Source organism: Mauremys mutica, chromosome 15 (genome assembly GCF_020497125.1).
Source record: "Mauremys mutica isolate MM-2020 ecotype Southern chromosome 15, ASM2049712v1, whole genome shotgun sequence".
Taxonomy (NCBI): domain Eukaryota; kingdom Metazoa; phylum Chordata; order Testudines; family Geoemydidae; genus Mauremys; species Mauremys mutica.
The window spans coordinates 36,303,843-36,323,805 of NC_059086.1; the positions used below are offsets into that span (position 1 = coordinate 36,303,843).

Genomic DNA, 19,963 nt, shown 5'->3' on the forward strand with positions numbered 1-19,963 from the left:
CGTACTCAGTAGATTGTCATGATACCTTACAAGCGATCCTTTAATGAAGCATATTCCAGTTACGAGATAGTCACACTCATTAGCATATTTTCATAAAATCATCGGGAGTGCAACGTCACGTGTAGCATCACCGCAGGCGTGCGCGCGGGGTGTGCCGGTGTGCCCAGGCACCCTAATGCAGGGGTGGGGAAATGGCTCCACTCTCCCGGCGCAGCAAGCCGCCCCCTCCCCTGGAGCCAGGCTCCAGGAATATTCAGGGCCGGGGGCTCGGCTCCACCAATCTCTGCAGCCGGGTCTCTCCCCCGGCCCTGCCTGGAGCACCTCCCCCCACCCCACGGGTCTCCCTCCCTGCCCCCCCCCCCCGCCGCGTCCCTGCCTGGAAGAAAGCAGCGGCTCCCGGCAGCAACTGCTGTCCGCTGCCCCAGGGTCCTAGTGGCCCCCACCTCCTAACGGCAGGGCAGGCTGCCCGTACACTGCCCTCCGCCCTAGCCCTGAGCCTCTCCAATGCCCCAAACCCTCAGCCCCAGCCCCAGCCAGAACCGTCATCCCCCCGCACCCTAATCCTCTGCCCCAGCCCTGAGCCGCCTCCTGCATCCTGAACCCCTCATCCCCCTGTGCCCTAATCCTCTGCCCCAGCCCTGAGCCGCCTCCTGCATCCTGAACCCGTCATCCCCCCGTGCCCTAATCCTCTGCCCCAGCCCTGAGCCGCCTCCTGCATCCTGAACCCCTCATCCCCCCGTGCCCTAATCCTCTGCCCCAGCCCTGAGCCGCCTCCTGCATCCTGAACCCCTCATCCCCCCGTGCCCTAATCCTCTGCCCCAGCCCTGAGCCGCCTCCTGCATCCTGAACCCCTCATCCCCCCGTGCCCTAATCCTCTGCCCCAGTCCTGAGCTGCCTCCTGCATCCTGAACCCCTCATCCTCAACCCCCACACCCTCACCCCTGCACCCCCTCCTATCCCCAAACTCCCTCCCAGAGGGTGCACCCCCTCCCCCTTCCCAATCACCCCACCTGCCCCCAAACTCCCTCCCAGAGCCTGCACCCCCTTCCTCTGCACCCTCTCCCACCCCCAAACTCCCTCCCAGAGGCTGCGCCCCTCACCCCCTCCTATGCCCCCACCCCAGAGCCTGCACCCAAACTCTGTCCCAGAGCCTGCACCCCTCACCCCCTCCTGCACACCCACCCCCTGCCCCAGCCCGGAGCCTGCATCCAGCACCCAAACTCCATCCTAGAGCCTGCACCCTGCATCCCTCCTGCACCCTAATCCTCAGCCCAGGACCTGCACCCCAGACCTCCTCCCCCCACCCAAACTCCCTCCCACAACCTTAGGCAGGTGGGGGACGGAGTTGGTGGGGGCAGGTTCTGGGCATCACCAAAATTTCTACAGACCTGCCACCCATGCCCGGGGCAGCGTGTCTGACTCTGCGTGGAGCAAAACATGCCGCTAGGAGCCTCATGGTAAGGGGTCCAGGGCCGGGGTGGGGGGTGTTGGATAATGGGTTGGGGCAGTCAGGGGATAGGGAGCAGGGTGGGTTGGATAGTGGGTGGGATCCTGGGGGTGGGGGGTTAGGGGTGGGGGGGTCTCTGGAGACGGCAGTCAGGGGGGGGTTGGATGGGGCATGGGAGTCCCGGGGTCTGTTAGGGGGTGGATAGGGGTCAGGGTAGTCAGGGGACAGGGAGCAAGTATGGTCCTGGGAGGGCAGTCAGGGGACAGGGAGCAGGGAGGCTTGGATGGGGGTGGGGTCCTGTGGGGCAGTTAGAGGCAGGGGTCCCAGGAGCGGGGGGGGGGGTTGGGAGTTCTGAGGGGGGCAGTCAGGGGGCAGGAAGTAGTGGATGGGGGCAGGTGGGGCGGGGCTAAGGCAGGTCAGGGGCGGGGCTAGGGCGGGGCTCCCTGGGTGCACACCCTACTGAAATGTGCTGCGCACGCCTGTGAGCATCACCGTGATCTATTTCGTGCAGGAGGAGGCATGTGAGGTATCATTAGAAAGGTGACGATCGGCTGCATGTGATTATCCTGTTTGTACGCACGTCTCAGGCCCGTATCCGAAGTTAGGAACATCGACTCTGTAACAACGACCGGTGGGTTTCCCCCTGGGGAACGCCCAGCAGACAGCAGCCGTCAGTCCGGCTGGGAAGAACAATACGTCTTTGAAGATGCTCCTCTGCCACCTGCCTGGGACGGGACAAAGCGCCTCTGACTTCACGTGATCCCGGCCCCTGGTTCTGGACTCCATGATGGAAAACCTGGGACAGGAATCCCTGGAGTTTTAAGCTGCAAGAGCAGTTTGCCTTCAAGAAACTCGGCAACCTGCTTCAAACAACATTTAGGAGGAGCAATCACAGCTTGGAACCAGTTTCTTCAGTTAAGTTTCCGTGTTTGTTTTATTTGCTGGTTCCAGCTGTTGGCCAACCCTTATAATCACTTACAATCTATCCTGTGTCATTAATAAACTTCTTTCTTGTTTTCCCTAAAAGCAGCTTGTGGACTTGGTAACTGGGGGCGAAACGCTGCGCAGCTCTTCCGCCCCATGGCGGGAGGGGGCGAACGTCCCGAGCTCGCGCCGGGCGGGTCTCTGTGCAGCGCCCGGCACCACAACTGGGGGTTTGCACCCCGGAGGGGGGGGTGCCCTGGAGTGCTGGGCTCTTCCCTGGCTGAAGCCTTCCCCCGCAGAGCTGAGCTCCGTGTCTGTTGTTCTGCGGCTGGGGGTGTCCCTACCTGCGTGTGCTGGAGGAGGCTCGAGGGCCTGGCTCAGCAGGCGTAAGGGAGCCCAGGCTGGGGGAACAGGTGGGCTCAGTGGTGCCCCAATACATCATGTGGCACCTCGCAGTGGGGGAGGTGTGACGTTATGACTGTGATATAATATCTCATTGAAAGATGACAGGGCCAGAAAGAGTTAATTAACTCACAGACTGACCTGACCCATGGGTGAACCTTAAGGACTGGTTAGGAAGATATGTAAATGACTAGAGCTTTGAAATGCAAGTCTGCATTGTTAGAGGTAGTAGGGGAGATGTTTGCTCAGGTCTTGTGATGACAGCAAACAAGTCTTGTCTATTGCTATAGTTTTAATTCAAAGATCAAAAAAAAAGGAATATTAACATTTATAATGATACTTGAGTAAAATAGTATTATTGTCTCTGTGTCTCTTTGAAGGTTGTGCTAACCTGTATCTGAACTGTTTAATGGGTAAATTACTCTGTGCTAATTGCCAGGATGTTTGGGAGAAGGAGTTGAGCCTATTGTTTTCTCAGGCCGAAAGGCTGCTGGAAATGTATAAGAAGCCTGGGACACGATCCTTCTTCATCTCAGATCTGCTTTGGGTTTCAAGAGGGGGAAACCTTAAGCCATAAGGATTGAGATCCACAGTCATTGACTGGAGCCACCCTGAATATGGAAATTGGACTATAACCTATGGACTATTTCTAAAAGAACTTTTGGCAACTACAAGCTCATCTCTACTGTGTATCTGAACCTCAAGAATTGAATTCAAGACTGTCTGTAGATTAATCCTTTAACCAACACTCTCTCTCTTTTCTTTTTTAATAAATTTTAGCTTAGTTAATAAGAATTGACTATAGCGTATACTTTGGGTAAGATTTAAGTTATAATTGGACCTGGGTATGTGGCTGATCCTTTCGGATTGGAAGAACCTTTTCTTTTATATGATGAAGTAAGATTCTTAGGAATCATCATCATATCTGACAGGTGTGTCTGGACGGAGGCCTGAGGCTGGGCACTTTAAGGGAACTGCGTGGTTTGGACTTCTAAGTAACCAGTGAGGTGCTGTAGAAGCTGTTTTGTGCTGGTTGGTAAATCTAAGTATTGGAATAACCACCAGCATTTGGGGTTTGTCTGCCCTGTTCTGTTTGCAGTTCACCCTGATTGAGTGACCTCAGCTGGCTCCCACGGGCAGCTCCGTCACAGTGGCGTAGTCGTGCTAGGATCCACAGAACCAGGTCAATTAAGCTTTGGGTCAGAACCCCACGCTATCCAAATTTGAAATTTGGGATTGAGAGTTTGGCTGGTTAAAGATCAGTGACCATGAGAGCCAGCCTGCGGTTTGAATATGAGCTAAAACTGGCAGAAATTCGAATGAAAGAGAAGCAAGTCTTGGCCCGGCTGGAGAAAGAGGCGGCCGAGAGAAAGAAAGAGGCGGCCGAGAGAAAGAAAGAGGCGGCCGAGAGAGAAGAAAAAGCTCGTAAGGGGCGTCTGGAGCTGCTGGCTGCTGAGGAAAAAGCTCGACAGAGGCAACAGGAGCTGGAACAGGAGACCCAGAAGATGCAACAAGAAACTGCCAGACTTCGGCTCCAAGTCAAAAAAGCAATGGAAGAACAGCAGAAACTGTATCCTCTTATAAGTCCAGTTTATAACTATGTTGATATGTGGTATTACTCTGGGCAGTTTTCTGTGTTTAACCAGTTTTGCTATGGCGATGCAGAGGGGGATTCTAACCTGGTGGGAAATAGCTGTTTGTCTGTGAATGAAGTTTCTAAATGTCTGTCTAATGTCTCAGAAGTGAATCTGGAATTAGATCAGGAGCAGAAAAATCTCATTGGTGAGGAGAATATTTCTCAGAAGCAGATTAAAGTAGAGGGTCAGGTGAAAGCCCTAACTGAGGAAAGAAAGGGTAGATCTGTGATGGGTGATGGATTGGTGGCTAGTACAGCTTGTAAAAGTGAACCTAAAATGGGTAACTGTGATTTGCTGGAAGTAGCTCAGTGTAGTGAAAAAAGCAGCAGTTTATCTGTTGGGAGAGGCAATGTGCCTGGTAGGGAAAGTTTGGAGGGGCCTAGGCAGCCTTGTGAGCTGATGGCTTTGTCTAATCAGCAGTTTGGGAAGGGAGGGATAGTGGAAGATGGGTGTCCATATCCCTTACCTGTTTCCTGTGTGGAGAAATGTGACAGTGGAGGGAATGTGCCTGTGTCTGTCAGGAGTATTGACTTGCCTATAAAGGAAGCTACCCCAGTCTCCAAGCAGTTGTCTGTGAACAGCCCTGTGTGCTGGGACAAGGGAAGTAAAATCCCAAGCTGTGTGTCTGGTAAAGGAGAATGTGTCTCCGGCTCTTCTGTGTCTGTGGAGCAGACAGAAGGTGCCTGTCAGCCTGTGATGGTTGAGGGTGATTCAGTTGTCTCGAAGTTGGTTGTAAATACAGCTAAAGCCCAGGAAGGGAATGGTCCTGAGTTTGGGTCTGCTGGGGAGAATGGCACTGTGACTAGGTTGCATCCAGTTAGTGTCTTAGCAAAATCCCAGAGAACAGACAATTCTGGTGCTTGTGGTTTGCCAGTTGCTAATGTGTGGTTGGAAAAGGGTGCAGCAACTCTGTCTGATCAGGGTGATACCCCAGCCAGGGCACAAGGAGAGCATAAAGGTGATTTAATTGTGTTACCGACTGACAGTTTGACAACTTGTAGCAAGAAGGAAAAGATTCCTGAACTTGTTCATGGCCAAGGGAAGGAGATTGTTTCTAACCTGTTATCTAGAAAGTCTGTAGCATCTGTGGTTGCTCAGGGAAGTGTTCCTGTAGAGCAAGCCCTAGGTGAAGAGGGGAAGGGCAGAATTTCTGTGAGGGGTGAATTGCTGCTTAGAGAAGCTCCTAGGGAAAGGAATCCTCATGGTAGCCTGTGCAAGCAGTTTACTGCAACTGAAGGGTGTAAAAGTGATTTAATCAAGAAAGTTTCAGTTCCTAACAGCCAGAAATTTTCTGTTGTGAATGGATCCACTGACTTTCCTTTTGAGAGATCCAGTGTGGGCAGCTTTGAAAAGGTCTCAGGTGGAGTAGAAGCTGTTAAGGAAGTTGAGCAGCCCTATAACCACCTGGCTGTGTGTGGCCAGCTTGTTGGTGGGGAGACAATGCTGTTGGGACAGGAATGTCTCCATGCTGAATCTGTAAGTGAGCAGTCTGTGCTTCAGGATCTGAGGACAGATTCAGTTACTGGTGTTTCAGAGCAGAACAGTTGTATGGCTAAATGCTTGAGGAGGCAGGGGAGAGCAAGCCAGCTCTCACCCTCAGACTCTTTGGATTTGTGTGGTACCTCTGTGAGACAAAGTCCAGCCTTGGAATCCATAGCAGCTGAAGAGTTAAAAGCTAGTGTCTGTGTTGATGCGAATTACTTGGCTGGCAGGGAGAAGACAGAATTGCTAATAGCTGTTAGCACAGAGGGCCCGCCCCATCAGCCAGTGAATTCTGTTAAGCAAGAGAAATCAGGGTTTAATCCAGAAGGAAAGAGAAGACTGAATTTTGCAAAGGGAAGCCACAGGTTAACCCTAAAATGCCCAAACTCCAATGGTATTGAGCCAAGGGTGTGGCATGACAAACATGATTGTAAATGGACACTTGCAATGAATTTGTTGTTATTGCTAATGCTAATTTTTGTAACTAATGTGTTGCTATGGCCAAGAACTGTAACAATGTACAATGTGCCTAATCTTTTGGAAAATCCCTTAAACATGTTAAAAGTAATGCATAAGAACCCACTTTATGTTAAAAGGCCTTGTTATACTAATGTTTCACTGTTAGTGCCTATAAACAGTGTTGGAACTTTTCACAGGGGAAAATACATTCCAGACCTGATGTGCTGTATGAAAGGGGAAACTGAGGCACACTACCATATTGCTTTCATGGCTAAATGCAAAGATTCCTGTACAATGAACAACATTAATATCTACATTGGTTTAATGTTAATTGGGTTCCAGGCATTTGCCAAAGCTTGTATAAATAAAATAGCTAGTTTCTTTAGCTCTTGGCAAGATCACATGAAACATACAGGAACCCTGCTGCAAGAGCAGATCCAATCCACTATTGTTCTAACCAAGTTTTACCTTAAGTTCATAAAAAGATTCAATCATGTTATTAAACATGAGTTGGGTAAACCATTTCTGTTATACAGTGACATGGCTTCTAACCCAATACAAGCTGTAATAAAACAAAACCCAGGATGGGGAGCTTTTGGGATGCAGTCAGTGATGTTTGTGTCATCCCTTCCTGCATCAATTTTGCGTTGGGGGTGTGACGTTATGACTGTGATATAATATCTCATTGAAAGATGACAGGGCCAGAAAGAGTTAATTAACTCACAGACTGACCTGACCCATGGGTGAACCTTAAGGACTGGTTAGGAAGATATGTAAATGACTAGAGCTTTGAAATGCAAGTCTGCATTGTTAGAGGTAGTAGGGGAGATGTTTGCTCAGGTCTTGTGATGACAGCAAACAAGTCTTGTCTATTGCTATAGTTTTAATTCAAAGATCAAAAAAAAAGGAATATTAACATTTATAATGATACTTGAGTAAAATAGTATTATTGTCTCTGTGTCTCTTTGAAGGTTGTGCTAACCTGTATCTGAACTGTTTAATGGGTAAATTACTCTGTGCTAATTGCCAGGATGTTTGGGAGAAGGAGTTGAGCCTATTGTTTTCTCAGGCCGAAAGGCTGCTGGAAATGTATAAGAAGCCTGGGACACGATCCTTCTTCATCTCAGATCTGCTTTGGGTTTCAAGAGGGGGAAACCTTAAGCCATAAGGATTGAGATCCACAGTCATTGACTGGAGCCACCCTGAATATGGAAATTGGACTATAACCTATGGACTATTTCTAAAAGAACTTTTGGCAACTACAAGCTCATCTCTACTGTGTATCTGAACCTCAAGAATTGAATTCAAGACTGTCTGTAGATTAATCCTTTAACCAACACTCTCTCTCTTTTCTTTTTTAATAAATTTTAGCTTAGTTAATAAGAATTGACTATAGCGTATACTTTGGGTAAGATTTAAGTTATAATTGGACCTGGGTATGTGGCTGATCCTTTCGGATTGGAAGAACCTTTTCTTTTATATGATGAAGTAAGATTCTTAGGAATCATCATCATATCTGACAGGTGTGTCTGGACGGAGGCCTGAGGCTGGGCACTTTAAGGGAACTGCGTGGTTTGGACTTCTAAGTAACCAGTGAGGTGCTGTAGAAGCTGTTTTGTGCTGGTTGGTAAATCTAAGTATTGGAATAACCACCAGCATTTGGGGTTTGTCTGCCCTGTTCTGTTTGCAGTTCACCCTGATTGAGTGACCTCAGCTGGCTCCCACGGGCAGCACCGTCACAGGAGGCGACTCATCACAGACCCCACTCACCTCCCGGAGCTGGACTAGAACCCAGGAGTCCTGGCGCCCAGCCCCCGCTCCCCTCCGCTCTAACCATTCAACAGACCGAGACGGTCCCATCACTCGAGACTCCCATGAGACGTTGTCCGATGTAGGTCACTGGCTGATCCGTGTGGGGCTCTGAACCCCACCAGCCCAGCTCCAATCTCTGCCGATCTCCCCAGGGCAGCCGGCATCAGCCAGGGGTCCCAGGTGCCCAGTCCTTGGCCAACCAGCCAAGTCCTGGTGGGTGGATCCTGTTGGCAGCCTGTAGCCACTGGCTGAGCTCCTTTAGCCAGTCGTCCCACTGCGCAGCGGGGAGAGATCGGCGTCGATCCCGATCCACTGGGGCAGGAAAGCGGCCTCAGGCTTGAAGACCTGGAGGAAGGGAGAGTCGGGGAGGGTGTAGTTGGCCAAGTAGATGGTCTCCCCCCCAGCCAGGTAACCGGCCCAGATGCCGAAGCTCCCGATGGTCATGATCGTGTGGTTGCAATGAGCCAAGAGAGCAAAGTCCCACCCCGGCGACGACTCCTTCCCGTCCCCCAAGAAATACACGTCTCCCCGCGAGGCGTCGATGTTCTCCCGGCACCACTCCATCCCGTTGCTGGTCACCACGAAGACCGGCTCCTGGTACTTGGCCCGGAAGTAGCCCATGGCCTTCTCCAGGTAGGCCTTGTCCGCCACCACCCCCTTCCAGACCTGGGGCATCACCCGGACGTAGTCCCCCCATTCTCCCCTCTGTCGCGACCAACAGAGCCCAGCTCCTCACTTGTGCTCAGTCTAACTGGGCATTAGATTGACTGGAGCTACAACAGGCTGGGAACTATAAGACGTGTGTGTGTGTGTGTGTGTGAGTGTGTGAGAGAGAGAGAGAGAGAGAGAGAGAGAGAGAGATTGAATGCATAGGCGAAGTCAATGCATCTCAAAGTTTTTTACTGGTGATCCCTTTCACACAGCAAGCCCCTGAGTGCAACCCCCCCTAATAAATTAAACACACTTTTAAATACATCTAACACCATTATAAATACTGGAGATAAGCGGGGTTTGGGGTGGAGGCTGACAGCTCGTGACCCCCCCATGTAATAACCTCGTGACCCCCTTGACGGTTTCCGACCCCCACTTTGAGAACCCCCGGGGCTAAGTGTATATTCAATAAACGCGGCGTGTTGCCTTTTTCCTCTGAAAAAGACCCCGTGGGCCTCCTATAACATCTCCACTGGACCTCACTTCCATCCCAGAGCCGGGGATAGAACCCAGGCGTCCTGCCTCCTAGCCCCCCCGCAACCTCCCAGACCTTCTGACACTACACCCCATATTCTTCATAGACCTAGTGTTCTAATATCGTCATAGCATCACTGTGACCTATTTCGTGCAAGACAAGGCATGTGAGGTATCATTAGAAAGGCGACGATCGGCTGAATGTGATTATCCTGTTTGTATGCACGTCTCACGCCTCTATCTGAAGTTAGGAACATCGACTCTGTAACAACGACCGGTGGGTTTCCCCCTGGGGAACGCCCAGCAGACAGCAGCCATCAGTCCGGCTGGGAAGAACAATACGTCTTTGAAGATGCTCCTCTGCCACCTGCCTGGGACGGGACAAAGGGCCTCTGACGTCACGTGATCCCGGCCCCTGGTTCTGGACTCCATGATGGAATACCAGGATTTTTCCACTGGGGGCGGGGGGGGAAACGACACTGGAAAAAAGGATCCCCCCCCCCATATGTCAATCCTATGTAAGGCAAGGGAGGGAGTTAATCTTGGTTCATTCTTCCCTGAATCCCCGCCCAGGCTGACTGCTGAGAACATCTAAGAACCAAAGACACAGGTGGGGCGAAGGTCTGAGCCCAGGCTGGGAAAGGACCCTGCCCTGGGACAGGAATAGCTGGAGTTTAAATCCACAAGCAAGAGCCGTTTGCCTTCAAGAACCTCCGCGATCTGTCCAAGACGACGTCTAGGGGGAGAAATTCCTGCTTGTAACCAGCTTCTTTAGGATCTAAGCTTGTATTGCGTTGTGGTTTTATCCCCTGGGTGATCTGCTTTGATCTGTGGGCGATCCCCGATAACCCCTGTGATACAGCACGGCCAGAGGGCAGCAGGGGGGGATAGAGGGGAGATATGTAAGCCCAGGATGATGACAGCCTTATTCCCCGTAGAGGGAAGAGAGGCTGCTACAGATTAATTAGAGCACCCGAAGCCAATTACAGCACCCGAAGCCAATTACAGCACCCGAAGCCAATTACAGCACCTGCAGCCAGTCACCTGAAAAAAACCCTGCTTCAATCAGACAGTTGGAGGCGTTGGAGCAGGGAGCGGGTGGGAGGCGTCGGAGCAGGGAGCGGGTGGGAGGCGTCGGAGCAGGGAGCGGGTGGGAGGCATCGGAGCAGGGAGCGGGTGGGAGGCATCGGAGCAGGGAGCGGGTGGGAGGCATCGGAGCAGAGCAGTTGGCGTCGGAGCAGGGAGCGGGTGGGAGGCGTCGGAGCAGGGAGCGGGTGGGAGGCGTCGGAGCAGGGAGCGGGCGGGAGGTGTTGGAGCCGAGCAGTTGGCGTTGGAGCAGGGAGCGGGTGGGAGGCGTCGGAGCAGGGAGCGGGTGGGAGGCGTCGGAGCAGGGAGCGGGTGGGAGGAGCTGGAGCAGAGCAGTTGGCGTTGGAGCAGGGAGCGGGTGGGAGGCGTCGGAGCAGGGAGCGGGTGGGAGGCGTCGGAGCAGGGAGCGGGTGGGAGGAGCTGGAGCAGAGCAGTTGGTGTCGGAGCAGGGAGCGGGTGGGAGGCGTCGGAGCAGGGAGCGGGTGGGAGGAGCTGGAGCAGAGCAGTTGGCGTAGGAGCAGGGAGCGGGTGGGAGGCGTCGGACCAGGGAGCGGGTGGGTGGCGTCGGAGCAGGGAGCGGGTGGGAGGCGTCGGAGCAGGGAGCGGGTGGGAGGAGCTGGAGCAGAGCAGTTGGCGTTGGAGCAGGGAGCGGGTGGGAGGCGTCGGAGCAGGGAGCGGGTGGGAGGAGCTGGAGCAGAGCAGTTGGCGTCGGAGCAGGGAGCGGGTGGGAGGCGTCGGAGCAGGGAGCGGGTGGGAGGCGTCGGAGCAGGGAGCGGGTGGGAGGAGCTGGAGCAGAGCAGTTGGCGTCGGAGCAGGGAGCGGGTGGTCGGCTTCGGAGCTGGGTGCGGGTGGGAGGCGTTGGAGCAGGGAGCGGGTGGGAGGAGCTGGAGCAGAGCAGTTGGCGTTGGAGCAGGGAGTGGGTGGGAGGCGTCGGAGCAGGGAGCGGGTGGGAGGCGTCGGAGCAGAGCAGTCGGCGTCGGAGCAGGGAGCGGGTGGGAGGCGTCGGAGCAGGGAGTGGGTGGGAGGCGTAGGAGCAGGGAGCGGGTGGGAGGCGTCGGAGCAGGGAGCGGGTGGGAGGAGCTGGAGCAGAGCAGTTGGCGTTGGAGCAGGGAGCGGGTGGGAGGCGTCGGAGCAGGGAGCGGGTGGGAGGAGCTGGAGCAGAGCAGTTGGCGTCGGAGCAGGGAGCGGGTGGGAGGCGTCGGAGCAGGGAGCGGGTGGGAGGAGCTGGAGCAGAGCAGTTGGCGTCGGAGCAGGGAGCGGGTGAGAGGCGTCGGAGCAGGGAGCGGGTGGGAGGCGTCGGAGCAGGGAGCGGGTGGGAGGCGTCGGAGCAGGGAGCGGGTGGGAGGAGCTGGAGCAGAGCAGTTGGCGTCGGAGCAGGGAGCGGGTGGGAGGCGTTGGAGCAGGGAGCGGGTGGGAGGAGCTGGAGCAGAGCAGTTGGCGTCGGAGCAGGGAGCGGGTGAGAGGCGTCGGAGCAGGGAGCGGGTGGGAGGCGTCGGAGCAGGGAGCGGGTGGGAGGCGTCGGAGCAGGGAGCGGGTGGGAGGAGCTGGAGCAGAGCAGTTGGCGTCGGAGCAGGGAGCGGGTGGGAGGCGTCGGAGCAGGGAGCGGGTGGGAGGAGCTGGAGCAGAGCAGTTGGCGTTGGAGCAGGGAGCGGTTTAGAGGGAAGCAGAGGAGAGTTTGGCAAAGTGCTGGAGCGGTGACGACCCGAAGTAAAGGGACACCCGGCTTGTACAGAGCGGAGGGACTCCACAGACACAAGGGGTTGGGAGAAACTTGGCCCAAGCACAGAGGGGTCAGGAAGCCCCACAAGCTGAAGGCTGGAGAGGGAAGTAGCCCGGGGGGAGGAATCCTTAGCTCTGGTGCTTTGCCGCTATCCCTAGGGCCCCTGGGCCGGGCCCCTGAGTAGGGAGCGGGCCCGGGACCCTCCCTCTCCACTCCCTTTCTCTGGGCTACTCGTGGGACAGTTAATACCCCAGACCAGGGGGGAGGAGCGGCGCCCTGAGCACCCCCACAAGCGCGGGACCCATCACAGCAGCGCCGGCAATTTGTCACCTCACTTCTGGTCTGTCCTTTGCAGCTAATCGGCTTCTTTTTGTTTGCTCTAAAACCCAATTAGTGGACTTGGTAACTGGGGGAGAAACGCTGCGCAGCTCTTCCGCCCCACGGCGGGAGGGGGCGAACGTCCCGAGCTCGCGCCGGGCGGGTCTCTGTGCAGCGCCCGGCACCACAACTGGGGGTTTGCACCCCAGAGGGGGGGTGCCCTGGAGTGCTGGGCTCTTCCCTGGCTGAAGCCTTCCCCCGCAGAGCTGAGCTCCGTGTCTGTCGTTCTGCGGCTGGGGGTGTCCCTACCTGCGTCTGCTGGAGGAGGCTCGAGGGCCTGGCTCAGCAGGACGGCGTAAGGGAGCCCAGGCTGGGGGAACAGGTGGGCTCAGTGGTGCCCCAGTACATCAGGTGGCACCTCGCAGTGGGGGAGGCGACTCGTCACAGACCCCACTCACCTCCCGGAGCTGGACTAGAACCCAGGAGTCCTGGCTCCCAGCCCCCGCTCCCCTCTGCTCTAACCATTCAACAGACAGAGATGGTCCCATCACTCGAGACTCCCATGAGAAGTTGTCTGATGTAAGTCACTGGCTGCTCCGTGTGGGGCTCTGAACCCCACCAGCCCAGCTCCAATCTCCCCCGATCTCCCCAGCGCAGCCGGCATCGGCCAGGGGTCCCAGGTGCCCAGTCCTTGGCCAACCAGCCAAGTCTTGGTGGGTGGATCCCGTTGGCAGCCTGTGGGCACTGGCTGAGCTCCTTTAGCCAGTCGTCCCACTGCGCAGCGGGGAGAGATCGGCGTCGATCCCGATCCACTCGGGTAGGAAGGCGGCCGCAGGCTTGAAGATCTTGAGGAAGGGAGAGTCGGGGAGCATGTAGTTGGCCAAGTAGATGGTCTCCCCCCCAGCCAGGTAACCGGCCCAGATGCCGAAGGTCCCAATGGTCATGATCGTGTGGTTGCAATGGGCCAAGAGAGCAAAGTCCCTCCCCGGCGACAACTCCATCCCATCCCCCGAGAAATACACGTCCCCCCGCGAGGCGTCGATGTTCTCCCGGCACCACTCCATCCCGTTGCTGGTCACCACGAAGACCGGCTCCTGGTACTTGGCCCGGAAGTAGCCCATGGCCTTCTCCAGGTAGGCCTTGTCCGCCACCACCCCCTTCCAGAATGTGGGCATCTCGTGGACGTAGTCCCCCCTCCGGACGTGGACGCCCACGTAGGTCACGTTCCGGCGCTGCCCACGCAGCCCGGCAAGGTACCGGTTGGCCTCCTCCTTGACGTGGTCGTGGAAGGAGAATTCCTGGAGGATCTCCTGCCGGAGGTGGTGGTAGAAGGTCCAGGAGCAGGGGTAGCCCGTCAGCCGGATGTATTTCCCCTCGATGTGCCTGTACTCCTCCGACATCCAGTCATGGAGCTCATAGTCCTTCCACGGGATGTCCTGGACCACGTCACTGGAGAGCACGGGCAGGGTGATGCGAAAGAGCGGCGCCAGCTGCTGGTGCATCTCTGGGAGGATGTAGGCCTGGCGCCCGTTCATCTTGGCCAGGGCGTAGAGGGTGGCATATTCCCCCATCTGGTTCCCCAGGCGCCCGGCGGAGTTCACGGTCCACATGCCGCGCTCTGTAAGGTGGGGTGGGGCCCCCTTAATTGTCTTTGGATAGGGGAGCCTCTGCCTTGCGGTGGGGAACCGGGTGCTTAGGTGGATGAGGCAGGAGACGATCATGATGGCCAGCAGGCCGAGGGTCAGCTTGGGGAGCGGCCGGAAGGAGACCCAGGAGCCCAGGGCAGTCATGGCTCCCAGCGGTGATGAGGGACGGAGATCCCAGCCTGGGGGAAGGGGGTGAATAGAAGGGAAAGGGGGGAGGGGAACAGGGGTGGGAGGAAAGGGGGGTGATGAATGGGGGGGTGGTTAGAGGAGAAGGGGGAGGGGCTCTTCCTGGCCCAGTTACCTCTGTTCCCAAAAGGCCTCTGGCTGCCAGCAGCCCCCCGCCCCCACGGTGCCCCCCCCCCGCCCCAGCCCAGCCGCGGGGGCAGGTGACCCCAGCTCCAGCAGGACGCGTGTTGTCGGGGGGAGCAGAGCCACCGCTTGACCCCGGATCGGCCCCTTCAGCCACCATCCAACCCAGGGGCAGGCGAGAACGGTCAGAGCAACAGTGTCTCCCCCCCGGGCCTGCTCTGCTGGTGCCCCTCAGGCCTGATCCGCCGCCCCCCCTGCTGAGAGAGAACCCAGGAGTCCTGGCTCCTGTGACGCAGGAGGGAGCGGGGTGGAGTGACCTGGGAATGTCGTTTAGTTTGACTGGGGCTGTCTGCATGGGGGATGAGAGAGCAGGGGGTGACTTTGGGGGGGGGGGGGGCTGAGCCAGGAAGGGGGTGGGGAGTCGACACCTTTGCCCGGGAAGCTGGACAAAGGGACAGAGCCGGCTGGGGCGGTTTTTTGGTTTCAGTTTTGGGCTGGCTGGGAAGACGCAGGGAACCCCAAGTCTGGGGTCTAAGATCCTTCCCCCCCTCCCCCCGCAGAGGGACCCGGCTGAGGGGTCCTGGTTGTACCTACAAGCCCTGCTTGGGACTGTGTCCCTGCCGGCTAATAAAGCTTCTGTGTTAGCGGCCGGCTGAGAGTCCCGGGGCATCGCAGGAAATGGCGGGTGCAGGGCCCTGACTGGTATCAGACTGGGGGGGGCACTGAGAGATGTGGGGTCAGGGCAATGGACGGGTGGGTGGAGTGGAGGGAAGGAGGGTGGAAATGGGGGAGGGGGATGGGCGGGGATGCAGGGAGGGTGGAAATGGAGGGGGAGAGGAGGGGAAATGGGGGAGGGGACACAGGGAGGGGGAAATGGCGGTAGAAGAGGTGGAAGGAAGTAGCCCCTGGCGGAGGAGTGTGGGGCCGGGTGGGAGGTTTCCGAGCCGAGGGGCAGGACAGGAGGGAAGCCGGGCCGGGGAGTCTGGGGTGTGGAGGGATCTGGGGGCTGAGCCAGGGTGACTCCCCTGCCCTCCCCCCAGGCCTGCGGCCGAGGTCCCAGCCCAGGGTCCGTGGGCCCGGCTGCACCAGGCCTCTCGCCACCCCCGGACGGACGGTTTGGGGAAGTCGAGGCAGGCCAGCATCAGCCCCCGCCCCGGTCCCACAGCGCTCAGAGCAGGGGGGGCTGGGAGCCAGGACTCCTGGGTTCTTGCCCTGGTTCTGGCAATGGGGCGACTCCCCTTCACACCCACCAGCCGTCGGGCTCCAACCCTCCTCCCCCAGCTCTCAGGGCTCTGGCCCCAACCTCTCCCCACCCCCGTCTCTGTTCCCCGGGTCAGGTCGCCCGCTGCCGCGCGAGCGAGCTGCTCTGCAGCGGTGACATCCTGCCACAGCTTCCTGAGCCAGCGCCCGGGCCGGAGCTAGATGTGTGGAAATGTCACCACTGGTCGGGGGATGTTACTCACCCCCATTCGTCGGGGGGGTGGTTCTTGATGCTTTTCGCAGCCCCGCTCAGTGCAGCCAGGGGGTGTCCCGCATCCCAACAGGGTCCTGGCACCTCCAGGCCCCCCGACATTCAGACCCGGAGCCGCACAAGCCGGGACGCCTGGCTGAGGCATTTCCTGTCTCCAGCTGGGTTCCTGCGCCGGCTCCGGCGCGCCGGCTGCAGCCATTGGCCTCTCTCGGGCGAGTGGAGCTGGGACAGGTCCGGCTGCAAAGGAGGGACCAAAAGATGCCTCAGGATCTCTGGGCTGGCGCCGCTTCACGGCCGGGGTTCGGGCCCCAGGTCCTGCCCAGAGCACCAGACTGGCTGGCACCGCTGGCAGGGCCGGCCCCGGGGGGCGCTGGGCTGTGGGGAGCGGGGCGGGGGGCCAGCAGGGGGCGCTGGGCTGCAGGGAGAGGGATGGGGGCAGGAGAGGGTGCTGGGCTGTTGGGGGTTGGGCAGGGCGGGTGGCAGGGGGCACTGGGCCGTGGGGAGGGGGGACTCTGCGGGGGGCGCTGGGCTGTGGGGGGAGGGGAGGGGGGCTCAGCAGGGAGTGCTCTGCTGTGGGGAGTGGGGGGCTCGGCAGGAGGCACTGGGCTGTGGGGGAGGGATGGGGGCTCAGCGGGGGGCGCTGGGCTGCAGGGAGTGGGGGCTCAGCGGGGGGCACAGGCTGTGAGGAGTGGGGGGCTCAGCGGGGGGCACAGGCTGTGAGGAGCGGGGGGCTCAGCGGGGGGCGCTGGGCTGCGGAGGGGAGGGGGCGCGGCGGGGGCCGGGGCTATAGGGACTTGGGTGGGGGTGGGTCCTGACCCCATGAACTGAGCTGCCTGGTTCTCAGCGCCCCCCACCCCGGCTCCGGCTGCCCGCACAGCGCCATGGCCGGGCGTCGGCCGCACCCCAGGGACCCAGGGACAGGACCCCACAGCGGGGACCTGCGTCTGGGCGGGGCTGGCAGGGGCTGCAGGTCGGGAGTGAGGCGCACCGGAGGAGTGGGGAGGGCGCGGGGGCTGCAGGTCGGGAGTGAGGCGCACCCCTCCCTGGGCTGTGTCGATGGGCGCCAGGCTGGGGGCGGGGGGGGGCGAGGCTATTTGCTGAGATTGGCCAGGGCGTGGTGCGGGGGGGGGTGGGGGTGGAAGGGGCCCCCCCAGCAGCTCCTCGCCCTGCCCCCCCCGCCCCCGCCTAGCGCCCCTCACCTCGGATGCTCCGCGCCTCCCCGGCCCCTCCCAGCGCCGCCCCCCCCCCCCCCCGGGTTCCGACACTTTCACTTTCGATCCCATCTGAGCAGCTGCGAGCGGCGGGGCCCACGGCGGGTCAGTCCGGGGGGTCGGGGGCCGAGGCTGCGTTTTGGGGGGGTCTGAGCCGGCCCCCCCCCGCACGATCCCTGGAGAGGTGAGGGGGGTCGGCACAGACCGAAGGGGCGGGGCGGGGGAGCAGCCCCCCCAGGGCAGGGACAGCGGGGGGGGGGGGGACGGGCTCTGGGCTGGGTGATGCACGTGGTTCCCGTTCCCAGTAACTATTCTGGGTGCGACAGGGATGGGGCGCTGGCTCTGCCCCCCCTCCCGCGCCCCCCCAGCCCTGCGGTGCCCCTCACTCCCGACCTGCAGCCCCCCGCCGGTGCCCCTCACTCCCGACCTGCAGCCCCTGCCCCCCCCAGCCCCGCCGGTGCCCCTCACTCCCGACCTGCAGCCCCTGCCCCCCCCGCCCCGCCGGTGCCCCTCACTCCCGACCTGCAGCCCCTGCCCCCCCAGCCCCGCCGGTGCCCCTCACTCCCGACCTGCAGCCCCGGCCCCCCCCCGCCCCGCCGGTGCCCCTCACTCCCGACCTGCAGCCCCTGCCCCCCCCGCCCTGCCGGTGCCCCTCACTCCCGACCCGCAGCCCCTGCCCCCCCCCAGCCCTGCCGGTGCCCCTCACAACCGACCCGCAGCCCCTGCCCCCCCCCCAGCCCTGCCGGTGCCCCCCACCCCCGCGGCGCAGCCCCTGCCCCCCGCCCGCTCGGACGGTGCCCCTCACTCCCGCCAGCAGCCCCTGCCCCCCCCCAGCCCCGCCGGTGCCCCTCACTCCCGACCTGCAGCCCCTGCCCCCCCCCAGCCCTGCCGGTGCCCCTCACTCCCGACCCGCAGCCCCTGCCCCCCCCCCAGCCCATCCGGTGCCCCTCACTCCCGACCTGCAGCCCCTCCCCCCCCCCCCGCCCAGCCGGTGCCCCACACCCCCGACCGGCAGCCCCGGCCCCCCCCCACAGCCCTGCCGGTGCCCCTCACTCCCGACCCGCAGCCCCCTACATCCCAGGTCTCACACCTGCCCTTTCTTGGCCCCCTCAGCTCCCCCGCCGAGTGCCCCCCTCCAGCATGCCGGCCGCCCACCCCCCAGTGAGGAGATGAATTGGCGCCATGCGCCCCCCGATGCCCCACCCCCACCCGGAGCCTCCGTGGTGAGTGGGGGGAAGGGAGGGGGGGCTGGGTTGCGGCGTTAGACCAGGGGGTAGATCAGGGTTGGTTTGGTTGAGGGGACGGAGGGGGGCTGGGTATGGCTGGGGCGGGGGGGGGGCTGGGCTGGCTGGGGGGGATTGGGGCTAGCGGGGGGGCGGGGCGGGGCTGGCAGGGGGGATTGGGGCGAGCGGGGGGGCGGGGCTGGCAGGGGGGAATGGAGCTATCGGGGGGGCTGGGCTGGCTGGGGGGGATTGGGGCTAGCGGGGGAGCTGGGCTGGCTGGGGGGGATTGGAGCTAGCGGGGGGGCTGGGCTGGCTGGGGGGGAATGGGCATAGCGGGGGAGCAGCGCGGGCTGGGGGGGAGGCGGCCTCGCGGGGGAGCTGGGCGGGCGGGGGGGATGGGGGCTAGCGGGGGAGCTGGGCTGGCTGGGGGGGATTGGGGCTAGCGGGGGGGCTGGGCTGGCTGGGGGGGATTGGGGCTAGCGGGGGGGCTGGGCTGGCTGGGGGGTTTGGTGGATGGGGGGGGGGGGTGGCTGGGGGGGATGGGGGCTAGCTGGGGGTGGGGCTGGGGGGGGGGGGTTGGGGAATGTGGGGGGGGGCTGGCTGGGGGGGATTGGGGCTAGCGGGGGAGCTGGGCTGGCTGCGGGGGATTGGGGCTAGCGGGGGGGCTGGGCTGGCTGGGGGGGATTGGGGCTAGCGGGGGGGTGGGCTGGCTGGGGGGATTGGGGCTAGCGGGGGGGCTGGGCTGGCAGGGGGGGATTGGGGCTAGCGGGGGGGCTGGGCTGGCTGGGGGGGATTGGGGCTAGCGGGGGGGCTGGGCTGGCTGGGGGGGATTGGGGCTAGCAGGGGGCTGGGCTGGCTGGGGGGGATTGGGGCTAGCGAGGGGGCTGGGCTGGCTGGGGGGGATTGGGGAATGTGGGGGGGAGGGGGCTGGGTGGGGGGGATTGGGGCTAGCGGGGGGTGGGCTGGCTGGGGGGGATTGGGGCTAGCGGGGGGGTTGGGCTGGCTGGGGGGATTGGGGAATGTGGGGGGGAGGGGGCTGGCGGGGGGGGATTGGGGCTAGCGGGGGGGCTGGGCTGGCAGGGGGGGATTGGGGCTAGCGGGGGGGCTGGGCTGGCAGGGGGGATTGGGGCTAGCGGGGGGGCTGGGCTGGCTGGGGGGGATTGGGGCTAGCGGGGGGTGGGCTGGCTGGAGGGATTGGGGAATGTGGGGGGGGAGGGGGCTGGCTGGGGGGGATCTGAGCTTGCAGGGAAGGGCCGGGGGGGTCCTTGACTCACATCTGCCCCCCCCAGGTCCCCCTCTTGCTGCTGCTGGTCCTGGTCCCCCCGGGCCGCGGCTGCGTCTTCTCGTTCCACCCGCTGAGCACGACCTTCTCCGTGGCCATCGACGAGCTGGTGAGCGGTGCCCCCAGGGGCCCCCCGTCACCCCCCCAGCACGGCCCCGGCCCCAACTCACCCCCCCCGTCTCCCCCTCTCCTTCAGACCCAGCACCTGCTCCACGATTACCCCGTCTCGATGCCGTCGAACCTGGACCCGGTGAGAGAAGGGGGGGTCCCCCCGATATCCAGAGCCCCCCTCCCCCATCAGCCAAGGCTCCTCCCCCCGTGGTCCCTCTGACCCCCCTCCCCTCCTGTT

At 60.8% G+C, this 19,963-nt stretch overlaps 4 protein-coding genes across 9 annotated transcripts in view; 1 reads left to right on the top strand and 3 right to left on the bottom strand.

Annotated features, from left to right (window-relative positions):
* Positions 1-15,944, bottom strand: part of LOC123350367 (galactoside alpha-(1,2)-fucosyltransferase 2-like) — a 70,592-nt gene extending 54,648 nt beyond the window's left edge. The window contains exon 1 of the mRNA XM_044988913.1: positions 15,891-15,944. The gene's annotated coding sequence lies outside the window, so the exon portion shown is untranslated. The remainder of the gene's footprint in view (positions 1-15,890) is intronic.
* The window catches only part of FLT3LG (fms related receptor tyrosine kinase 3 ligand), a 74,770-nt gene that overhangs the window by 51,603 nt on the left and 3,204 nt on the right, over positions 1-19,963 (top strand). For 2 of the 5 annotated variants that reach the window (XM_044988914.1, XM_044988920.1), the window contains exons 1-4: positions 16,080-16,210; positions 18,223-18,332; positions 19,622-19,723; positions 19,811-19,864. In XM_044988914.1, the coding sequence (XP_044844849.1) occupies positions 18,279-18,332; positions 19,622-19,723; positions 19,811-19,864 (210 nt within the window). In that variant the 5' untranslated portion in view covers positions 16,080-16,210; positions 18,223-18,278. Of the gene's footprint in view, positions 1-15,941; positions 16,211-17,208; positions 17,294-18,222; positions 18,333-19,621; positions 19,724-19,810; positions 19,865-19,963 lie in introns of those variants that run through there. The other 3 variants (XM_044988918.1, XM_044988915.1, XM_044988919.1) reach the window with 3 other exon arrangements.
* Positions 8,245-9,780, bottom strand: LOC123350025 (galactoside alpha-(1,2)-fucosyltransferase 2-like). Its single transcript, XM_044988357.1, has 2 exons — positions 9,691-9,780; positions 8,245-8,868 (listed from the first exon to the last, which is right to left on the bottom strand). Exons 1-2 carry the CDS (start codon positions 9,778-9,780, stop codon positions 8,422-8,424), a joined length of 537 nt encoding a protein of 178 aa, XP_044844292.1. The 3' UTR covers positions 8,245-8,421.
* Positions 13,082-16,097, bottom strand: LOC123350365 (galactoside alpha-(1,2)-fucosyltransferase 2-like). 2 transcript variants are annotated; one of them, XM_044988912.1, is made up of 3 exons: positions 15,891-16,097; position 15,696; positions 13,082-14,297 (listed from the first exon to the last, which is right to left on the bottom strand). In XM_044988912.1, the coding sequence occupies exons 1-3, from the start codon at positions 16,095-16,097 to the stop codon at positions 13,231-13,233; spliced, it is 1,275 nt and encodes a 424-aa protein (XP_044844847.1). In that variant the 3' UTR covers positions 13,082-13,230. The 2 variants fall into 2 exon arrangements, with proteins under 2 accessions (XP_044844847.1, XP_044844846.1); XM_044988911.1 differs by lacking the exon at position 15,696 and having other exon boundaries at positions 15,891-16,026.

Coding starts and splice junctions, on each gene's coding strand:
- LOC123350025 (XM_044988357.1), bottom strand. CDS start 9,780: ATGGAGTCCAGAACCAGGGGCCGGGATCACGTGACGTCAGAGGCCCTT. Junction 8,869..9,690: donor AGAGGAGCATCTTCAAAGAC/GTATTGTTCTTC, acceptor TGGTCGCGACAG/AGGGGAGAATGGGGGGACTA.
- LOC123350365 (XM_044988912.1), bottom strand. CDS start 16,097: ATGGCTGCAGCCGGCGCGCCGGAGCCGGCGCAGGAACCCAGCTGGAGA.